Genomic DNA, 22103 nt, shown 5'->3' on the forward strand with positions numbered 1-22103 from the left:
CCCCCATTGGCCCGGGACGGCGAACCGCGGCCAGTGGGGGCCGCGATCGGCCGAACCTGTCGCGTCAGCAGGTAAATAAAACTGGCCCGGCCCGCCAGGGTGCTTACTCTGGCGAGCCGCGTGCCGAACGTTGCCGACCCCTGGTTTAATTAAACAAAAATACTGAATTTAAGTGTTTATTATCACTATTTAACATTTGTATTGTGATAGTACCTAGAGGCCAATGAGATCTGGGCTCTGTTTGGTTAGGTGCTGTACATGCACAGTTGACAATTCCTGCCCTAAGGAGCTTACAGTTTAAAAGTCAAGACATAGGTGGATGAGACAAAAAAGTGGGCCAGCGTGGGAGGTAACAATAATCATAGGTTTTGTGCTGTTCTCAGCCAATCAGGACCAGTGATCTCAGCAAGCCACCTGCCTGGCTATTAGCAAATTACAGTTTGCAGCAGGCCTTTTCCAATTGGTCAGAAAATGAATTCTGTTCCAAAAGCTGTGGCCTTATGGTACCATATTCCATCATGTAGAAAACATTCAGGTATAGACATTGGCCCAATTGTGCCCTCCCACAGTCAAAGGGCACGTCTTCACTTCCTGCCGGAGCGGCGGGTAGCGATTGATCTATCGGGGATCGATTTATCGTGTCTAGTGTAGACACGATAAAATCGATCCCCGATCGCTCTGCCGTCGACTCCGGAACTCCACCGCAGCGAGAGGCGGAAGCGGAGTCGACGGGGGAGCGGCAGCGGTCGACTCGCCGCCGTCCTCACAGCCAGGTAAGTTGACCTAAAATACGCAACTTCAGCTACGCTATTCGCGTAGCTGAAGTTGCGTATCTTAGGTCGACACCGCCCGTAGTGTAGACCTAGCCAAAGCCTCAGGAGGTGAAATTTTCAAAGATTTCCTCATGGTGATTTCCCATGAAGTATTGTCAGGGGTGTACAGATCCCCTGGCCACTAGTGCCATCTGCTCAGAGGCCCGCAAGCCCAACAAGAGCTCTGGCCCCAATAGTCCTCCAGCTGGGGCAGTTTATGTTGCACCTGTTTTTTCTATATATGGACATACCAATGGTTTTTCTTTTAATGTACTGTTCACCTGCTTTTCAGATATGCCAAGTACCCATTTACTTCAATGAGTACTCAGCACCTTGGGAAATCAGGTTTGTCCCTTAAATAAGAAAAGCTTCCTAGTTTAGAACACACTAAAAAACAACAGCAAAAGAGCCTGGCTGACTCACAGTCAGCTTTGACCACTGTGTGCTATTTCTGCGTAGGAGCTACGTCTATCTTTTTCTTTTTCCTTGTCCGTTTGTGATTATTGCACTATCGATGGATTAAGGCATGAAAAGTATACCTGGCATAGAAAAATAACTGTAAATTTCCCTCATAGACTTGAAAATGTCTTTGTAGTCAGTGAAGCCCATTCAAGTACAAGTGCTATGACAATGAATGCCATAGAAATGCATATAAAATCAATAAATGAATACCTTAAAACTCACCAGGATAGTAGCAGAGGCCTTTTGTATCCTGGCATCTCTGTGATCACCCTCAAAACAGAGCTAGCAAGTGGTCCCCAGTAGAAAGAAGAAATATAGTAGGTGGATATGAAACAAATCAGAGCTTGTTGTTGTACTCCAGGACCTTTAGGCATCTGCAGAATTACAAGAGGGTAAGCAGTTTTAATAATATTAAACAATAGAACTACTGACATATTTAAATCTCCCAGAGTGCAGTGCCGTGCAACTGTTAAAATGCAAGCAGCGAGAATTTTCCTCTGGGCCAAAAGAATGTGCTATTTGTAGTGAGAGTCTTCAAAGGAAGAAGGAAAGGGCAGTTCTCAATCTGTCTGTAAAATTAATACACCTAAGGCAGTGGAGAGTGAATGAAAAGTACTGTTTCAGTTAGACAAAAGTTGAGAAAACTATCACTGGATAGTTCAGAATGCCATGGTCCCAAACATCTTTAATACTCTATATTTAAAGGTTTCTTGGTTGATCACCAGCCAAACTGAACACTAATCTCTCTTCAGTCTTCTATCCCTGTCCAGATAGTTGGGTATAGTTCCTCCTTTCCAGCAGATGGAGACAGGAGGACAGTATTTTGAAACTTTTTAGTGATGTCATCCTCCGTATATAAGGGTTTTCTAGCTCTCAGAACTCAGTTTTACGTGTCTTCACCTAGTGGGAGACTTGAGCAGCTGTAGCCTTGTTAGATGAGGAAGAAAAAGAGAGAAGGAAGTAGGCCTCAGATGCCTATGGGAATTTCTAGCCACACACTGTTATCCAGCTGCCTCTGAAGCATTATGTGACACAGACAGCTGGAGAGCTCTTGGTCCAGCATGCAAAGGAGAAAACAGAGAAGGGCTCTGAGTTCCTGGAGAGTAAGAGAATAGAGTTCTCAGAGAGCTAGGAAGGTTTTCGAGCCAGACATTGGTATGCAGCTCGTAAAAGATGACCTCTTGATAAAGGTCAGCAACTATGATTTGCTCTTGCAGGCAGCCCCTATCCACCAAAGATGCCTAGACTATGGAGATGAGCACAATTATAAAATAGAACTAATCTAGCGCATTCCTAGCTGTCATTCTTTCAACATGATCTAAATAAGGAGCTGACACTCCTTCCCATAAATGTCCTCTTTTCTCATTTAAAATAATTACATTTCTATGTAGGGTGCATTGTTTGTTCATGGTGCCATTACAGCTTTCAAAGATATTTCTTCAGAAGTTATACCCTGAAGTGTACTTGACTTTGCAGAACTCTGAAGAGCTAAAAGTGTCCTTAAGGCTGTTTTTGCATTGATAGTGACAGCTATTTTTGCAGACTATGTATAGAAAACCATTATTATAGGGTTTTAAAATTTCTTCTAAAATACAAGCCAGCTCATTGAGCTGCTGTTTTTCTCTTTAGCGCAGGATATAACTCCAAATGCTTTTCAGCATGGCCTGACCACATAGAAATATGTGTACTAAGAAGAGAGGGGAAGAGAGAGAGAGACCAACCTGTAAAGGCAAACACTTTTCAGTGGGATCCTGAATTAAGACCCCAAATGGGAGCAATCTCAAACTTTTGGGTTGTTCAGATCCAGATCTGAATGTTGCATGTCAGGCCTGTTTCTACTTTAAACGCAACAATGTTAACTTGCCTAAGAAGGCGGCCCAAAAGATTGTCAGCTCTATAGAAGTGTCATCTAGCTTTTGTTTCGTGTTTCTCTTGCTTTAAATTCAAAGTGCTAATGTTTAGTGGAGTGTAGTATACAGATCAGTAAAGGACTGCCAGGTTGGGCATATGTTGAAGCAAATCCAACATTTGATTTGAACGCTGCTTTTTGTGAGCATGCTATTTGCTGCTCAACATCCTTGCTGTTATATATAGAGAAAATCAATGTTATTCCTTAGGGCTAGCTTGTGGCTTTGGCTACACGCCCACATATAGTAAGGGAGAGTCAGAATTCCCACCACTGTTGTGTGGGCTACCTGGATCTTGGGTCCTGGAGCACAGGCGTAAGCAGTGCTGTGTGCCTGCTTAACCCTCACTGGAACAGAAATGTGGGAAGGGGCAGGTCCATGGCTGCACCCCCTCAATTTACCAGACTCGTGAGCTGAGTCAGTGCAGGGGGTGTCGTAATTTGTGGTATAGGTCAGCAGCACATTAGCATCTCCATTCCAAGCAAGCGGGAAACAGGGAGGGAATTGTGCTTTCCCCAGGACATTTTATGCACCACCCCCTTGGGCAAGGCTGAGGCTAAAAGCACAGTCTAGCCCTTAGAGTTTGAAAGCACAGTGATACAACCATCTTCTTTCTCAGACTTTCTGTGGAGTTTAAGAATATGGCTAAGGTGAATTATAACTCAAAGGTGGGGTTTCCATTTGAATAACCTCTCAAATAAAGGCTTGTGGTGGAAAGGGAGGTGCAGTTGATCAGACAAATGCCTGTCAGATTGTCACTTAGATTTATGAGTGGATGATGATTTTTTTCTGGCTTGTTTTTGGTTTATACAATCCTATGTCTGTGTACTGTACCATACGAATGAGTATTCCCTCTTGGGGGTGGGGATGGGGGATACATTAGCATGAAAGGCCTACTCACCTTGCTACAGCACAAATACCCTAGTTACAATAGAAACATTTTGGTGCTGCTGTGCATAGACTCATAAATGTCATCTGTGAGATCTATGGATAAAGAGTGCTGTAGAGGTGCTGAGTGTTCTATTGTTCATTTTATTTTATGAACTATTCTGCTTCACAACTTTACAAGGAATTGGCTTTCTAGAAACCTGCTAGCCTGCTTTGTGAAACAGTTCTTACCTTTAAATAATCAACGTTGACTGTCTTTATGAAGCAGGTCTGGTTAGCACCTAGCATAATGGGCCATTGATCCATGACTGGGGCCCTAAGTGCTACCGCATTACAAATAAGAAGTCAGTTTGGATAGCATAATTCACTTTTCCTGACAAAAATGGAATGATTCATTTCTATTAGCTCCAAGCTTGCAATGCTATAAAGAGAAAGTTCCTGAATCCACACAGAGGAAATGTATAAGGAACAAATTGAGCATTCTCAGTTTCCCCAAAGTGTACAAGAAGCAGGGATCCTGATTTACCATTGCATGACTCCAGCTTTGGGCTATTGTAACACTGCTGATCTCATTGGAGTGACACTGGTGTTAAACTGGAGTAGTGCAGCCAGGAATCAGTCACAGAATATTTAAAAACAAACAAAAAACTTATAATCGTTAGAATGCATAAAATGCTTTACATATGGAAGGTGATGTACAAGCATTGACTTACTAAAGACATTCAATTGGACTGTCCACAATTTATTAATAAATATCTGATAAATAGGCTTCTCAAATCATTTAGGGCCAAATTCTTGTCTCAGATCCATGCACATGACTCCCACTGAGTATTCCCTCTTGGGACATTCAAAAAAGCTCTGTTTCTGACACATCTTCCGTTTGCCATACCACTTAGTGTTAATGTTGTACTACTGTGGCGATCTGAGGCCAGAATTTGGCCCTCCAGATCTATACAAAACTAAAAGAGTCTCTGAATTGTACATAACATTTTAAAAATGAAGTAAGTGAACAATAGTGAAAATTAAATCAGGGCTTGTCTACACATGAAAATTAATCTGGAATAAGGTATGTATTATTTTAAAGTGGATTAATTAATCCTGGTTAACTCCGTGTGTGGATGCTCTTATTCCAAAATAAGAGTGTCTTATTCTAAATTAGCTTACTCCACGCTGAGCGTCCACACGCACAATTAATCAGGAATAGTTAATTGGGAATAACTCCTCATCTAGGCCAGTATTCTTCAGTTGGCTCATGCATCACCCTGCCTACATTGTCTTTTATGTTGCTAAACAGTAGTATCAGAAAGTCCTTACACATTCAAGTTCAATGGGAATTTTGCAAGGAATGTGTAAATGTGCAGAGTTCAGGATACGACCAGTATACATAGGTTTCAAAAGGTGAGAAGGAAATGTTAACAGGAAGAAAAATGGATTAAAATCCAGTAGTCAGAAGCTACAGCTGGTCCTGATCATGGAGAACTGCTTGCCTGAAAGTGTTAGCCACAGGGAGTATAATGCCTTTTCCACTTCCAGGAAAAATCCATATGCTGGTGTGCCCTATGTAGTATGGATCTTAGCTGTCTCGGGAGCTCCCTAATATACTGTCTTGTCAGTTGAGATCCAGGAGGGTTACTCATGCAAACAGACCCATGATGCTGAAAGTGTTGGCTGAGATTTTTCAGGGGACGGCTCTCGACTTTGGAATTCATTTCACCCTCTTGATTTGATAGATCCTGGATCAGTTGACTGTCAGGGTGTGATCTGAAGTCTGTCTGTTCACTTGGGCTATTGCTTGATGGGATGGGTATATCTAGGCTTACTAAAGCCAGTTTAAAAAAAAGTGTAAAGAAGAGTTAATGCAAAATTAATCCATTTTTTTTAATCGAAAAATCAAAATGTGGAACATTTGAACCGACCCTAATGCTTACAGCTTAATTTTGGGATTGAGTCGTTTAAATTTAGCTAAAATTAGTCAATTCTTATTTGTGATGATTAATAATGTACATATACACAGAGGCAATATTCAAGAGTATATTTCAAAATTAAATTAAAATGTATTTATACAATTTTAAAATATCAGTAAAATTATTAATATTGCTGGCAATAGACTATTAAGACCATAAAGAAGAAATGTTAGACGTGCTGAATAAGTTTTGATATTGCAAGCCCACTGACTCAATATACAGTCGTTTTGGATACATTTTAAAACTCTCCACTAGTTATCCTGTACATCCAGTTTGGTAAATTTACTCACAGCATTGCTGTGTTTGTGTATGAGGTAGTATAGCCTATTGTGCCCCGTTAATAAACTGTATTTCAATTTTGCTAAAGCAAGTCTGGTAATAAAACAATACATGCATGATGCAGTACTTATATTCATAACACACTTGCTTTTAAGCATTGGAACAATTTGTCATAGTGCTGTATTTAGGAAAGATTACTTGTTAGTTGGGCATATTATACAATTAATATATTATGGTTTAGTAGTAAAATACCACTCACTGTATCGCTATCAGACATTTTCATGGGAACAGACATTAGGCTTGAGACTTGTAGTAAAGCTTATGTGAACAGACCGTTACTTAGTGCTAAACTGTTATCAGGAATATCCTTATTATTGGCTGAATCCTAAATCCTAGGTTCCCTGTACATCTGTAATCTGCCCATCTGCAATCCATTTAATAAAAGTGGCTGCATGATTGATAATATAGAGCAAGTGTGTCTCACTTCTTTATTCAAATAAGTATACTGCAAAATTCTCAATAATGGTAATCATCTAGGACCAAACCCTAGGGCTGCCCATGTGTCCTCATGAAAGCTGTGACCTTTGAGGAGGAGGGAGATCAGCAGCAATCTGGAGACTCCTACAGAGATGCGTAGAGTTCCCCCATGGGAGGAGAGATTACTGGTTAGTCTATGTAGTACATAGAGACTGTGTGGCGGCAAAAAGTAACTTCCATTGGCTGTGCAGCCCCAGCTGTTGGTGGAGAGTCCGAAAGGACGTGATGGAGTAGATGCAGATTGTGGAGGATTCATTTGTATGAGCACTCTTTCTCCCTACTATTCCGCTGCTCCATAACTCCCTTTGCAGCAGGCCAGCCTTTCTCCTGAACAGATTGATCTGGAGCAGAGGCAGCAGCCATGCCTCTGAAGGCCATGGATACATTGGGCTAGCCAGGGACCTGAATTAAAGCATCACACAAAAACTTCAGGAAATATTTAGAAAAAAATCAGCCTGCAGAAGTAATGTATTTGCTTCTCTTTAACATGAATACTGTTTGGTATTTAATAGCCAAAGGCTTTTTTTCCAGCTGACTCTGCCTCTTTTGAGGGTTAGCTCTGCCCTCCAATTAGTAATGGCAACAGAGGCATTTTAGACTAAGCCAAGATATGAGAAGTCTGGTAAATAGGAAACCTACGGCATGTAGGCACTTTTGATGTGTCCTACATTCTAACCAAGTAGTATATCACCATAACTAGCACATAGAGTGAGCCTGCCATTTCTGCTCTTTGTTCTTTACTATAAGTATTCCATGAGCAAGTTCATCTAAGGTTTTTCTCTCCGTAGGAATGAAAAAACATGAGTAGGTCTTTCCTGTAGATTCTGCTCTGGCTGAGTTGTGAAGGATGACTCACAGTAAGAAGAAATCTGAAATGTTTTAATAGGTTACATCAGATCACCATCTAGTTGGTTGTACTTTAATCAGAGCAATCACAGTTGTTTGGGCCAGTCTGTTTTAAGCTTATTTCAGTTGTTTGTTTACCAAACATTCACTTATCTCTGAATTATTTTACCAGCAATTTCAGTGGCATAGCAATTTAAGGTCCAGATCTTGCAAACCCTCCATAGCAAGCGTAGTGCTTAGTAAGGCACAGAGCCCTCAGTCTAGTTCCCACTAAAGACAGTTGAAAGACTCCCACCGGTTTTAATGGGAATCAGATCACGTATTTATTCCCCTTGACTTCACTTTGACTCCTCTTGTGCCCAGCCAGTTTGCCTATGTAGTGAGGACAGTCTAATCCATCTAGGTGTTTACATAGCCCCTGTTACCATAGTATGTGAATACCTAGAGCCACCAGCCTCACAGATTGGAGTGAGTAAAATGTAGGGCTCTGGTGGAGAGGGCTGCACCTTTGGAAGGATGATGCACAGTCAGAACTCAGCAATATTGGCCCCTCCTCACTCTACATCCAGGTTGGGCCCTGGCTCAAAGCTACAGTCTGGTCTCTAGGTGTGTATTCTTAAATTCATAACCAGTTCACCTTGGATATTCTGGACTCAGCTCTTGTCACATCCATAGACGCTTCGCCTGCTCGTGAGATTAACATATGTGGGTCCTTAGCAATGTGTGGACAATTCCAAGGACTGCAGGTAGCCTTATATCTTTGTTCTCCTTATATGATCTCGTAAAAAATGTTTGTTCCTGCCTTGACACAGCTATTAGGATCATTAGTCATAATTGTTAGTATAAAAATGTTCTGATCGCTCTTTTTAAAGCAGGATGAATATAAAGGAAGAAATGGCAAAACATTCAGCTGGATAAAGGTGCATTTGTGCAATTGTTATACATGTAGGCTTGAGGAAAGGGGGTTAATTATAGTTTTAGCTATATTTGTAAAGTTTATTTAATCCAACCAGACTTCAGAGTTTCTGCTTTTGTGCTGCATTAAATCCATGTTGAAAGCTTTACAGTGTCATGGTTGACACAGTACTTAACCAAAACTTTGATTCTTGAGACTGCTGGCTGCATAAGTAGTACTGAAATGATTAATCAAGTTATTTGAACAGATTTCAACCAGATTAAGAATTAACCACACTACACCAAAATTTTCCAGCTGAGATGCAGAAGAGGGTTTTTCTTCCACCTGGGACAGAAAGTTAACATGTAACAAGATAGTTTATCACATGCAGGCGGTGTCTGTAAGTGGAGCTTAAACGTCATGTTGGCAAAAAAGTGTTTTGTAGACTCAGCTAACTCCCTGTTGGACAACTCCTGCTTGGCTTATTGCAGTGACTAGTCCCATTGTTCTCATGAGACTTTCTATGTGAGCAGAGTGAACAGGAATTCGTTCCATGCATGCCCATTTCAAAACTACGGTGAAATAGGACATAACTGATCATGGTTGATAGTGTCTACTAAAGGGAAGTTCTGGTCTGAAATAGTCAGGAGTTTCAGGTGAAATTGAGGTGGTGGATTGAGAGATCTGTATGGGGAAAACTGCGCAGAGCCTTCCAACATAGTTCTGACTGTGCCTGGCTCCAACCATTGCTATTAGGACCCAATCCTGCTAAGTGCAGAGCACCTCCTGAGAGATGCTGGGCTTCTTTAACCCCTACAGACGTCAACGGAAGTTGAGGGTGCTTGATTCCATGCAGGATCATACCGTTGGTCTTTTAATGCTTCTATGAGCATTAAATTCACTCACAAACTTATAGAAGAAAGGAGCAAATGAAAGCAATAGCTGGCAGCAGTAATTGTATCTTACTGTTTAATATTGGACTTGGCACTGGTTCTAAATACCTGTAAACTTTGGGAAAGTTCAGCTCTGGGTCTGAACCTTACAGCTCAAAGCCATTGTTAGTTAAAATTGAAAACACTTTCTGCTGGCAGCCTGAATGCACAAAAATAAATCTTTTGAAATGTAATGTAAAGTATGGTTATGCTCAGAAAAGTGACTGTAAAAATGGCAACTTTTACTCTATAGATATTCTCCCTGTATGTCCTCCAGGCATTTCTGCTGACTTTACTGATTAAAACCAAGTTGCTACTGCTGTTAGCACCACAAAGCCAATAAAACCATGGCAGAGAAAGATGGATTTGCATCTGCCTCATGCATCATCAACTAAATTACCAGCTAATTTCTTAGTGCAAAATCGTTACGTGGTGATGAGGTGAGAGGCAGAACAAAGCAGCTTGATTTTTCACATCCCATGAAGAATTTTCAGTGTTTGCAATGAGAAGAATCACCTTTGGGGAGTGTTTAAAGTGAATAAATCTGACCTGGAAGCTATTGAGAAAGTAAATCTGGAACTCTCTCCATGTTGATTTTACAGTCACTGTTAGAGCTACACTTTAATAACGAAGGTATAAACTGTTCCTGGATTGTTTTCTCAGGTGTTACACTGGCTTTTCCTCGCCTCATATTTCTTTCTCATTTAAATTTATATTGGTGATTTCCAAATTGATAAACAAATAAAAGCTCACATGAAGTGCCTTTCGGGCTATGCAATGGAGCAATAAGGTCATAGAGAGAAACGAGCATGTAATTTTAAAAGGTTTTTATGTGGTATATGGGATGTAATGATGGTTCTTTAAAATTACTTATTGGAAAAATTCTAGACAGCAAAGGATTAAATCTGATCTTAAAGTGTGGTTTTACTCTGAAAAAACAACAATGTAAAAATGCCACCTCTGTACTCAACAGATCTGTTCCTTGTGTGTATATGATCCCGAGTCCTCTTTGTTTACTACATTGCCAAAAATAAGTTTCTTCTGTTTTTTTTACCCCCAGTTAGCCCTGCAGCGCCTGCACAGCTAAGCGAGAACCAGCAGGATTTTAGTTGCCCTTTTTACATCAAGAGAATTCTTTACTAATTGTTTGTGTTCGATCTCTCAGGGTACATCATCAACAGTCCCCCCCCCCCCAAAAAAAAACCCCAAAAAACCCCAACCCTGCGGCAGTAAGTCTCAGAGCCTGGGTTAACTGACTCGCGCTTGCACTTCAGAGCTAAAAATAGCTGTGTAGATGCTTGGGCTCAGGCTGGAGACCAGGCTCTGAGACCGGGGGGGGGGGGGGGGGGGAAGGAAGGAGGGGGCAGGTCTTGCAGACCAGGCTCCAGCCTGAGTTTGAACATCTACGCTGCTGTTTTTAGTCCCTCAGTGAGAACCCGAGTCAGTTCACCCAGGCTCTGAGACTTGCTGCTGCTACGTTTTGGTTTTGCTGTGTAGATGCACCCTCAGAGACCAAAAATACAAAAGGCCAGATTTTTAAAGGTATTTAGATGCAGATAGGTGCATAAGCGCATCCGAAAATCCCACTAGGCACCTATGTGCATCTTTAGGCACCTAAATACCTTTGAAAATCTAGCCCAAAGCCACTTAAGAGCCATTCCATTTACTCCTGTTCCCGTCTTCAGGCAATAATGCCTAATAGTCTGTGGTATCAAAGACAGTTAGTTGGTGGAGCTAGTAAGAGCAGCAGACACACCTAGTCATCGTTATTTGTAATGGTGCAAGAGAAGGAAAGATCCTAGCTTGACTCTCGGATCCCAAGCTAAGTTTGCACTTAGAAAAAGACTCTTTTCATGTGCAATTCGCGCACGCTCGATATGGACACACAATGAACATGGCACAGCACAATGACATTTTACAATCACTTTTCAGAGTAGAAGTGCATTTTAAACATACATGCCTTTAAATGCCTATCTCAGAGTTCTACAGTCTTCAGGTTCTGAGGGCTCTCATGGTCTCCATCAGCATGGCCTTGGGAAATAATGCATCAGAGCATACTTTGGGAAATGAAGTATGCATGTTTATTTGTACAGCTTTCAAGCACTCACCATTATGTAGCGAAATCCATTACTGATAAGGTTTCTAAAGCCGAGTGTGACAGGGCACACCACTAGTCTGGCACCTCCTCCTGGCTGCTCTGGGGATTAGCTCATCAGGTTGATGCCCCATTGCCACAGTCGTACACCATCTCTCTCTCAGGTCTGCAGTTCCTCTTTTGTCCCAGGAAGCACAGCGTCCTCTTCATGACTCAGCCCTCTGGCCAGGTCGCCTAGCATTTTCCCCCCTTCTGGGATATATCAAAGTCTTTCCTTCAGCAGCCCTATGCAGTATTCCCATTCACTGCCTCAACCTAGCAGTTCTGGGCTTTACTCATTGCTCCTTCCCAGGACTGCGTCCTACCACTCATTTCCCCCCACTTTCTCTGGGTGTACTAGCTCCAAACCCTGCTCCCTCTACCCAAGGAGTGATTGCTCTTTCCCAGCAGCCCTTGTCTGATGCCAGCTTCCTGGCTTTATAGGCCCTGTCTATTCCTGCTCAGCTGAGCCTGCTTTCTATCAATTCCCTGCCTTCTAGCTCTCCCTCCAGGTGCAGTCTGTGCAGTTAATTGGCCTGCCTGGTCTTCTTAACCCCTTCCAGTCCTGTGTGGGCTGGACACCCCATCACCCAGTTCCATACTTTTACCTTTCTTTTTGAATTAAATGCTTATTTACATTTTTTAAAGAAAGCTTTTTCTAAACATTTGCCTGTGTTGTGGAACCGCTTAAGTGATACTGAGAAATCAGAAAAATAATGAGCTGTCTAGCATCCTCACAGGATTAATACATAGCTTTGTGTTTGAAATGACAATAAGAAAGTGACTGTAACCTGCTCGTTGATTTGTAACCTTGTTGTTGCATTGAATAGGAATTTTTAAAAGCAACACAAGACCCTCATAGACAGACGGGCTGATAATGATGGCAATATTTTTGTGACCCAGTGGTAAATAGGAGAGCTCTTCTTTTAGAGAGCTGATTTTCCTTCCTCCGTGAGCAGGTATGTATTTATAAAATTCTCTTCTTTTTTGTAGGCAGCAGTGACAGATGTGCAGTTTGGCCCTATGAGACTCCACCAAGATCAACTTCAGGTAACACTTTAGGAAATACTGAAATTAAGGTGAAGTTTCATGATCATCACACTGCATTTGTCCTGTAATTTACAGTATGCACATTGATGTTCAAATAAATATTTCACAGCTCAAACTAAAGACCAAATTTTCAGCAGGGCAATGTTTGTGATTGGATCCATTTTGTGTGCACAACCCTTCCCCGGGGCATTTTGGCATGCCAGGCAACAAGCATGTTATCTAACAGATACAGCACTTTGTAAGTTTTCCCATCCTAAAATAAATCCCCACCCTGTTTCCAGCCTCTCCCTTCTCTCTTGCGTCTCTCAACTTATTGAACATGATATCTACAACTATTTCTCCTAGTTTCTGTTCTCCACTTCCACCTGTATTCCAGTCCAATCTGGTTCTCACCCACTACACTTCACTCTACTGAAACTGCTCTGAACAAGGTTGCTCTTTAATGATCCAAATGGACAAATCTCAGACCCTCTGCTCCATCCTCATCCTCTTTGAGCTTTCGGCTGCCTTTGACACTGTTGAGCATAGTCTCCTTCCTGAAGCCTCATCCTCTCTCAGCTTGTGCAACTCCATCCTCCCTTGGTTCTCCTCCTACCACTCTGGTTGTTCCATCAGTACCTCTCTTGGTGAATCCACCTCTTCGCCCCCTCACCCTTTCCAGGAGTATCCCATAGTGGTCCATCAATGCTCCACTCATCTTCTCCCTCTATACCCCATCTCTAAGTAATATCCATTCACATGGTATCAGCTTATACACTACTTAATAATATGGCAAAGGCTGAACTCGTCTTCCCAAATCCTTCCTACTCCCTAGTTTCTCTGTCACTGTTGACACCACAATTCTCCTTGTAACTCAGGCCTATAACCTGGTGTCATCCTGGAGTCCACTACCTCTCTTGCTGCACAGATTCATTCATAGATTCATTCGTAGCTCATAAGGCCAGAAAGGACCATTGTGATCATCTAATCTGACCTCTTGCATAACACAGGCCTCTTATGGACTTCCCTGTATTAATTTCTCTTTGAATGAGATCATCTCTTCCCTGTATTAATTCCTCTTTGAATGAGATCATTGCTTTTAGAAAAAAAAATCCAATCTTGATTGAAAAATTTCCAGTGATGGGCAGTCCACCACAGCCTTGGTTAATTACCCTCATTTTAAAAAAGTACACCTTATTTCAAGGGTGAATTTGTTTAGCTTCAATTTACAGCCATTGGATCCTGTTATATTTTTATCTTCTAGACTGAAGAGCCCTCCATTATTAAATTTCTGTTTCCTGTGTAGGTACTTATAGACTTTGATCAAGTCCCCCTTAACCGTATCTTGGATAAGTCATGTTCTTCCATCCTTTAATCATTGCCATGGCTCTTCTCTAAAACTCTCCAGTATTCCTTGAACTATGATACCAGAATTGGACACATTATTCCAGTACTGGTCACACCAGTGCCAAATACAGAGGTAATGTAACCTCTCTACTTCTACTCAATATTGCCCTGTTTTTATACATCCAATGGATCACAATAGCTGTTTTGGCCATGTCATTGCAATGGAAGCTCATGTTCAACTGATTAGCCATCTAGCCATCATGGAGTCTGAAAAAGACTTGTGGGTCACCACTTCCCAGGATAGAGTCCCCCATCCTGTAAGTATTACCTGCATTCTTAGTTCCTAGATATATAGATATACATTTAGCTGTATTAAAAGACATATTATTTGCTTGTGTCCCTCTTACTAAGTGATCCAGAACGCTCGGTATCCGTGACCTGTCCTCTTCATTATTCACCACTCCCTCAATCTTTGTATATCTGCAGTTTTTATCAGTAATGATGTTATAGTTTCTTCCAGAGTCAGTGATAAATATGTTAGCGTGTGGGGCCAAAAAGTGCTTCCTTTGAGACCCCACTAGAAATACACGCTCTCAATAATGATTCTCCATTTCCGATAACATTTTGAGACCTATCAGTTAGCTAGTTTTTAATTCATTTAATGTGTGGCATGTTGATTTTGTATCATTGTAGTTTCTTAATTAAAATGTTGTGTGGTATGAAATCAAATCCCTACAGAAGTCCAAATATATTACATCAACACTATTACCTTTATCAATCCAATTAATAATCTCACCAAAAAAAGATATCGAGTTAGTTTGACATGATCTGTTTTCCATAAACTCATACTAATTGGCGATAATTATATTACCCTCCTTTAATTCTTTATTGATCGAGTCCTATATCAGCTGTTCTATTATTTTTCACAAGATCAATGTCAGGCTGACAGAACTACTGCCCTGGTTGTCCCATTGACTTCTTTTAAATATTGGCACTACATTAACTTTCTTCCAGTCCCCTGCAACTTCCTCACTGTTCCAAGCCTTATTGCAAATCTGCATTAATGGTCCAGAGAGCTCTTCAGCCATCTCTTTTAAAACACTTGGATGCAAGTTAGCTGGACCTGCAGATTTTAAAATGTCTAATGTTCAGTAGCTGCTGTTTAGCATCCTCCCTAGTTACAGTTGGACTGGAGAGTATTTCGTCGTCATATGACTGAATACATCATCCTGCTTTTGCCCCAAATGAGAGCAGAAATATTTCTTGCATATGTCTGTCTTTTCTGCATTATTGTTGACAATTCTACCATTTCCATTTAGTAATGGTTCAATAAATCAAGCCTCATAATACCTATGGGAGGTAGCTAAGTATTATTATCCCCATTTTACAGATAGGGATACAGAGAGGTTAAACGACTTCAAATCTATGGCAGAGCCAGGAATACAACCCAGATCTGCTGATTGCTGTTCTGTGCTTTTGCTACAAAATGATCCTTCCTTTCTTAAGATTGTTATAAATTAACTTCACTAAAAATAGCCCAAACTATTACATGTTTTTACCGAGAGTTTAGCATAAACTACTATTCGTTGCTATAAAAGGAATCTGAGCTAAATGAACACAAAGTCCTTCACTCTTACAAAAATATGCACTACATGTAAATGTTAAGATTTATTGATAGACATTCCACCAACCGGGTCCAAAGTGTAGCTACCACTGGAATTCTTAAAATAGCCCAGAAGTATAAAGTTCAGCAGGATGTGGTGTGAGTTACAGAAGCTATACATTATTGTTTGACCACAGTATACATATCTTACTGTAGTTTGATTAAATTACTGAACGTTTTGGTGTTGTGTGACAATGGCCAAATTCTGAAAGTGACTTTATTGCCCCCTTCCAAAAATGGACACACACACTGTATTATCTGCAAAAGCAGCCTTAATTAAAGGCCCATATTCTATTCTATCAAACAGCCCAAATCAAGCCTCTTCCTCACTCCCTACACAGTGTCATCCTGATGCAAAGCCTATTGCAGTCAATGGCAATTTTTCTGTAGACTTTAATGACCTTTGGATCCGGCCTCTTCAACTTCTGTAGCACCTTCCATCGTGGTGCTCCAAACACCATACAAACATGAAGGAATTAAGCCTCCCCACACCTGTATGAAGTGGGTAAGCATTATTATCCCCATTTCAAAGAAAAAAAGAAACTGAAGCACAGAGACATTAAGCTTGCCAAAGGTTACGGCGTGAGTTTGTGACCGAGCCAGCCCTAGGTCCCAGAATTCCTGACTCTCAGATTTTTATTTTAACCACAGCACACTCCCTCTGGAATAAATTGCAAGGCAGACTTTGCCTAGGAGTCATAGCTGGGGCAAGCTGCATATACAGGAATACCTCCCTTGACTTCAGAACCTCATAAGCTCACCAGGACTCCGATAGTTCTTGCTATTCACAATATTTCAGGGGAGTCAGGATGAGATGGAAGGCCCAGCACGTTTTCCATCATACCACTGCAGCATCTGTGCAGATTTTCCCCACAAATTATTTAGCCTGTGATTCTAGCAGTGTTAGCAAGTGGACATCCTGTACTAAGGCCCAGTCCAGCAAAGCCCTTAAGCATGTGCCTGGAACTGCTCACATGCTTACAGTGACACCCGTTTTAAGTGCTTTGCTGGAACGGGGTCAAAGCAAGCAAAATGAACGAAAGTTACTTGTATATCTATACAAGGACATATTACAGACTCTTTCTATGATAAACCATATGTTTATTGTTATTACACACACTGTATTCTAGTTTTAATAGTGTTCTCATTAAAATATTCCTTGGCTCTATCAAAAACAGTCTTATTAAATACTGTATGTAAATCTTGTAAATGGACTTCACTAAAGTTTTCATAAAGTGGCTTAGGACTTGTAGAAATAGCAGCTGTACTGTATATTTAAAGATCTTTTAAACATGATTCACTCTTTTCTTTTTCTCAGGTACTTTTAGTGTTTGCCAAAGAAGATAACCAGAGTAACGGGTTCTGTTGGGCCTGTGAGAAGGCTGGGTTTCGGTGTAACATTGCCAGGACACCTGAATCTGCGCTAGAATGTTTTCTGGATAAACAGCATGAAATTATCATTATCGACCATAGACATTCCAGATATTTTGATGCAGAAGCTCTATGCAGGTAAGTTCCATAACAATGAAATTTAAAAACTAGTATTTTTATTATAAAGGAATAGATGGAAACTCAGAATGTGATTATATGCAGGAAGAATGTATAAAGTTATAGTGAATCTGTTGCCACAAATTTGTCATTTATATATTAGCTTTTTGATAAAAATCTAGAAATGTGCAAAAAGCAATGAGACCTGAGGGGTGTACACAATTGTTTTGTCATTTGCAAAGCAATAAACAACTTCTGAGACTTTATTGCCAAAGTGAGGCTGAAGTGCTGGAGTTTCAAACACTTAGACCCACAGTTGCATGCCTAATTTGCAAACAGAAGTCTGGGAATTCCATACATAAATTCATTTAATTATCCATTTATATGCATAGGTGCTGGAACTAGGGGTGCTGCCACACCCCTTGGCTTAAAGTGGTTTCCATTATATACTGGGTTTATAGTTTGATTCAATGGCTGTCAGCACCCCCTCTCTAAAAATTGTCCCGGCACCTCTGTTTGTATGCTCAATTTCTTGAAACTTCCCATGCAACTACATGTGCAAATGAGGCAACATTTTGTGTGCACAATTGCACACCTACAATGTTTGTAAATCTGGCCTGAAATACATAATCTTTCTCAAAAGCCTTGTACGTATTACAAATTTACTCCAAAACAACCCCCACAAACTACTATAGCACATGAATAAGGGGGAAAATATTCGTTCATAGCTCTTCAAGGACTGACTTGCTAGTGAAATACTCTCTATGTCTAGACTAAATAACTGATAGGGCTTGGGGGGCTGAGGTCAGAGTTCTGACTGCGGGTGAGTGTGGTGGGGTCAGGACACTGGGACAAAGGCTTTACTCCCTTGTTAAAATAAAGGAATTAGTTTAAGATCTGTCAGGAGAAGGCAGGAGAGCATTGGTGTTCCCCTGGTTAAATTTTTACCACCCAATTCTTGAGCAGAGTAAAATGCTCGTTAACTGATCGAGGACAAGTCTGGAACATGCATAACTTGCATGTTATGGCTTCTTTTGGAATGGAGCATTGTGAATGTAGTGTCAATATGGGCTTTGTCATTTGTGAGGGGATGATATTTGCTATTCCCGCACCGGGCTTGGCTAAAACCTAGACTAATCTAATTGTTTTTTCCACTGACACTCATAAACTGTTAAACATGGTCTTCTTTTGTAATTACCAAACAAGCTGGGGACTCAGTTTTGATTTGGTTTTGGTTTTTGTTTTTTAGAATTAAGCATTTAAGAAAGGGATTTTCTAAAGACAGTGTAGGATTTATTAAAGGTGAACTACAGAAATGTTAAGTGATCACGTTTCTTTATTTTAAGGTCTATCAGAACAACTAAAGCCTCAGAAAATACAGTCATAATTGGTGTAGTACGAAGGTAAATTGCAAATATCATTATTTTCCAATGTAAACAATCAAATGAATGTGAATCTAATCATCACAAAGGCAAATACTAGAATAATAGCTCTAAATCAGAACACTTTATTGTGTTGGTGACCCTATATTTTTACTGTGCTGTGTTCACCATCCTCTGCTGTAGGAGGGGTGTCGCCTTGCCTTTTGATTTCTGCATTGTACCAGATATTTTCCCCCCATCACTGAAGCTTTTCAGAACATGATTTGACCAAAAAAAATAGCACTGTGTGCCAAGCTGGGGAGCCTTCTCAAGGCTGGATGTTTTAGCACTCATGGAAGACCCTCCTTGAAGCTGTCAGTATCCCTCGATACAGAACTGCACAGTTGGCCTGTCACCTCTCATCCCTTCTCCATGCCCTCTTTGAGTGGATGCTTTGTTCACTGCTGTCTAGGGAGACCATTTGTCCCAGTTTGCCAGGATTGCCCCTGTACTGAAGTCCTGTCCTGCTAATCTTGCTTGTTCTTCTGAAACTAGTTTTGTTGCTGTTTCAGTGAAAGCCTCTGGGAGGGTTGTCCAGCCACCTTTACCCATCCCCTGTTCTAGTCTCTCCAACTCCTTCTCTCTCGACTACAGATCCAGCTCTGTTAGTATTCCTTACCTTTCCGTTGAAGTCAGGCCCAACAGCTTCCTCTGTCCTGGCCTAATGAGTCACCCCCCACTCAGTCAGTCTTGATCTTGGCTACCTCCTCTTTTTCTCTTGTTTGATTCTGCTGCACTGTGTTTGGAGTACAATCTTAGCAGAAAGAAGCATTGGCCAAAAGAAAAATAAGCTGGCAGGTGGCACTTTAGGCCAGGGCAAAGGAAGCTGCTGGCAAAGATCTCATTAAACTTGAGCTCTCCAGCCTTTCAGACCACTCAATGTCCCAGCCTGGTGTAAAAGGCTAAGAAATAAATTTGCATTGCCCTGGGGGTATGTCTACAATGCAATAGGAGGTGTGGCTGCAGCTCAGGTGGGCATACCCGTACTAGCTAAAACTAGCCAGGACAATGCGGCAGCCTGGACCCTTGCACAGGCTAGGAATGCAAGTACGTATCCAGGGTGCGGGACAGGCTTATACAGACCAGGCTGAAGCCTGTGCTGCCACATCTTCACTGCTATTTTTAGCCATGCTAGCTAGATGAAAGCAAGCGTGGGTATGCCTTCCCAAGCTACAGCACACCTCCCATTGCAGTGTAAACATGCCACAGGATCAATTTTCTGCTGAATAGTACATTGTACCACTATGTCTTCACTGACCAAAAATAAAGGTGTGTTTTTACCGTAAGAACGTGGCAAGTCAAGGCACTGTACTTTTAGCTCAAGGTAAGCAAAGTGACCCAACCGTAGGCAGGGGGTATAGTGCTAACCTCGCCTAGCAACCTGACAGTAAACACAAATGCCTTGTGTCCATTTAGGATTTTACTGGGAGCTAACGATCATGTGTCAGTTATCTTACTATAGAAAAACCACTTTTGTGCCAATGAAGACAAAGCCCATGTTAGCTAACACTTTGCAGAGGTTCTTCTGTTGTGCATAGGATCATTTCTCTCGAGGCAGGTTCCAACAGTTCATTTAGTTTTCTTGCCAGAACCTTTTTCTTATTTCTTTGTACTCCTGGGAGGCAGCATTATCGAGTTGTTAGAACAGGGAACTCATGGATTCTAAGGCCGAAGGGACCATTGGGATCCTCTAGTCCAGGGGTCGGCAACCTCTGGCACGCGGCTCGGCAAGGTAAGCACCCTGGCGGGCCGGGCCAGTTTATTTACCTGCTGACGCGGCAGGTTCGGCTGATCGCGGCCCCCACTGGCCGCGGTTCGCCGTCCCAGGCCAATAGGGGCGGCGGGAAGCAACGCGGGCGAGGGATGTGCTGGCCTCAGCTTCCCGCCACCCCTATTGGCCTGGGACGGCAAACCGCAGCCAGTGGGGGCCGCGATCGGCCGAACCTGCCGCATCAGCAAGTAAATAAACTGGCCCGGCCCACCAGGGTGCTTACCCTGGTGAGCCGCATGCCAGAAGTTGCCGACCCCTGCTCTAGTCTGACTTCCTGTGTAGCACAGACCATAGAAATTCCATACAATTGTTCTAGAGCAGATCTTTTAGAAAAACATCCAAGCCTGATTTAAAAATTGTCAGTGATGGAGAGTCCACCATGATCCTTGGGAAATTGTTCCAATTGTTAATCACTTGCACCATTAAAAATGTATGCCATATTTCCGGTCTGTATTTGTCCAGCTTCAATTTCCAGCCATTGGATTATATTATACTTTTCCCTGTTAGATTGAAGAGCCCATTATTAAATATTTGTTCCCCATGTAGGTACTTATAGATTGTAATCAAGTCACCCCTTAACCTTTTTCTTTGTTAAGCTAAATAGATTAAGCTCCATGAGTCTATCACTATAAGGCATGTTTTCTAATCGTTTAATTATTCTTGTGGCTCTTCTCTGAACCCTCTCCAATTTATCAACATCCTTCTTGAATTGTGGGCACTAGAACTAGGCACATTATTCCAGAAGCTCTCTCACTGGGAGCTAAGATACCTAGAGCTATTGTCTGGTCTGCCACTGACTCTCTGTCTGACCTTGGGCAGGTCCCTTAATTTAGCTATGCTGTTTCCCCATCTATAAAATAGAAATAATCATACCCACTTAGACTGCCCTGAAGTTTTCAAATCAGAAGAACTATTTAAATGCAAGCTATTACGTCATCTGCTTCACCAGCCTCCATTACCTCTGATATATTTTTAACCACACCTAAAACAATTGCCATTCCTCCAACTTCCTCCATTCCAAGATATACACATATTTTTTTTAAATATTGAAAGATTATATGGCCAAGATTTTCAAAAATAATGAGTGATTTTGGTGCCTCTTTTTATGGGCGTCCACCTTGTCACACCGTAAAGAGTCCTGATATTCGGAAAGTGCTGAGCCCCCGACTTTGGAAAACCAGGCCCTATTGAATGTCCCAAGTTAGACATCAAGCTTTGAGGCGCCCAAAATCACTAGTCACTTTTGAAACTAGTTGGCCATGTCAACTTTCAAGTTCACCATATTTTCCATTGGCCAAGGATAGCAACAACGGTAAAGAGTCGAGCATAGAAAAACATGGACTAGTCAAGCGATTTCTGAAGTCTGTTGGCTTGAAGCATTGATTTTTGTGTTGCAAAAAAGTTAGGGAGGGTACTTGAAAATGGAAATGATAATTTTGATGTAACATTTACTGAAAATTAAACTTAACGTTCAAGATGATTATCAAAGCACAAGAAGTGTATTTGATTTACAATAACAAAACTGTAATGCTTGGCTACATAGTGTGTGTTTTAGGCCCCAGTCCTGCTAAAGATTCTTTTGTGGGACCAAGACTGAATGAGCAAAAGAGGCATTTCTGACTTTGTCATTCTGTTTTGAAAGACATAGTGATCGGGAGGAGTCATCAATATTGCCACTGATTGCAGCAGGCTTCACAAGGGTACGTATGTATTGTCAACCCCTGGATC

The 22103-nt window shown here is 41.5% G+C and overlaps 1 protein-coding gene across 1 annotated transcript in view; it reads left to right on the top strand.

Annotated features, from left to right (window-relative positions):
• The window catches only part of LOC112103444 (high affinity cAMP-specific and IBMX-insensitive 3',5'-cyclic phosphodiesterase 8A), a 181360-nt gene that overhangs the window by 108108 nt on the left and 51149 nt on the right, over nt 1-22103 (top strand). The window contains exons 2-5 of the mRNA XM_029910749.1: nt 12650-12706; nt 17014-17204; nt 18530-18586; nt 22018-22075. Of these exons, the coding sequence (XP_029766609.1) occupies nt 12650-12706; nt 17014-17204; nt 18530-18586; nt 22018-22075 (363 nt within the window). The remainder of the gene's footprint in view (nt 1-12649; nt 12707-17013; nt 17205-18529; nt 18587-22017; nt 22076-22103) is intronic.

This window comes from Terrapene carolina, unplaced genomic scaffold (genome assembly GCF_002925995.2).
Source record: "Terrapene carolina triunguis isolate 2854851 unplaced genomic scaffold, T_m_triunguis-2.0 Scaffold67, whole genome shotgun sequence".
Taxonomy (NCBI): Eukaryota; Metazoa; Chordata; order Testudines; family Emydidae; genus Terrapene; species Terrapene triunguis.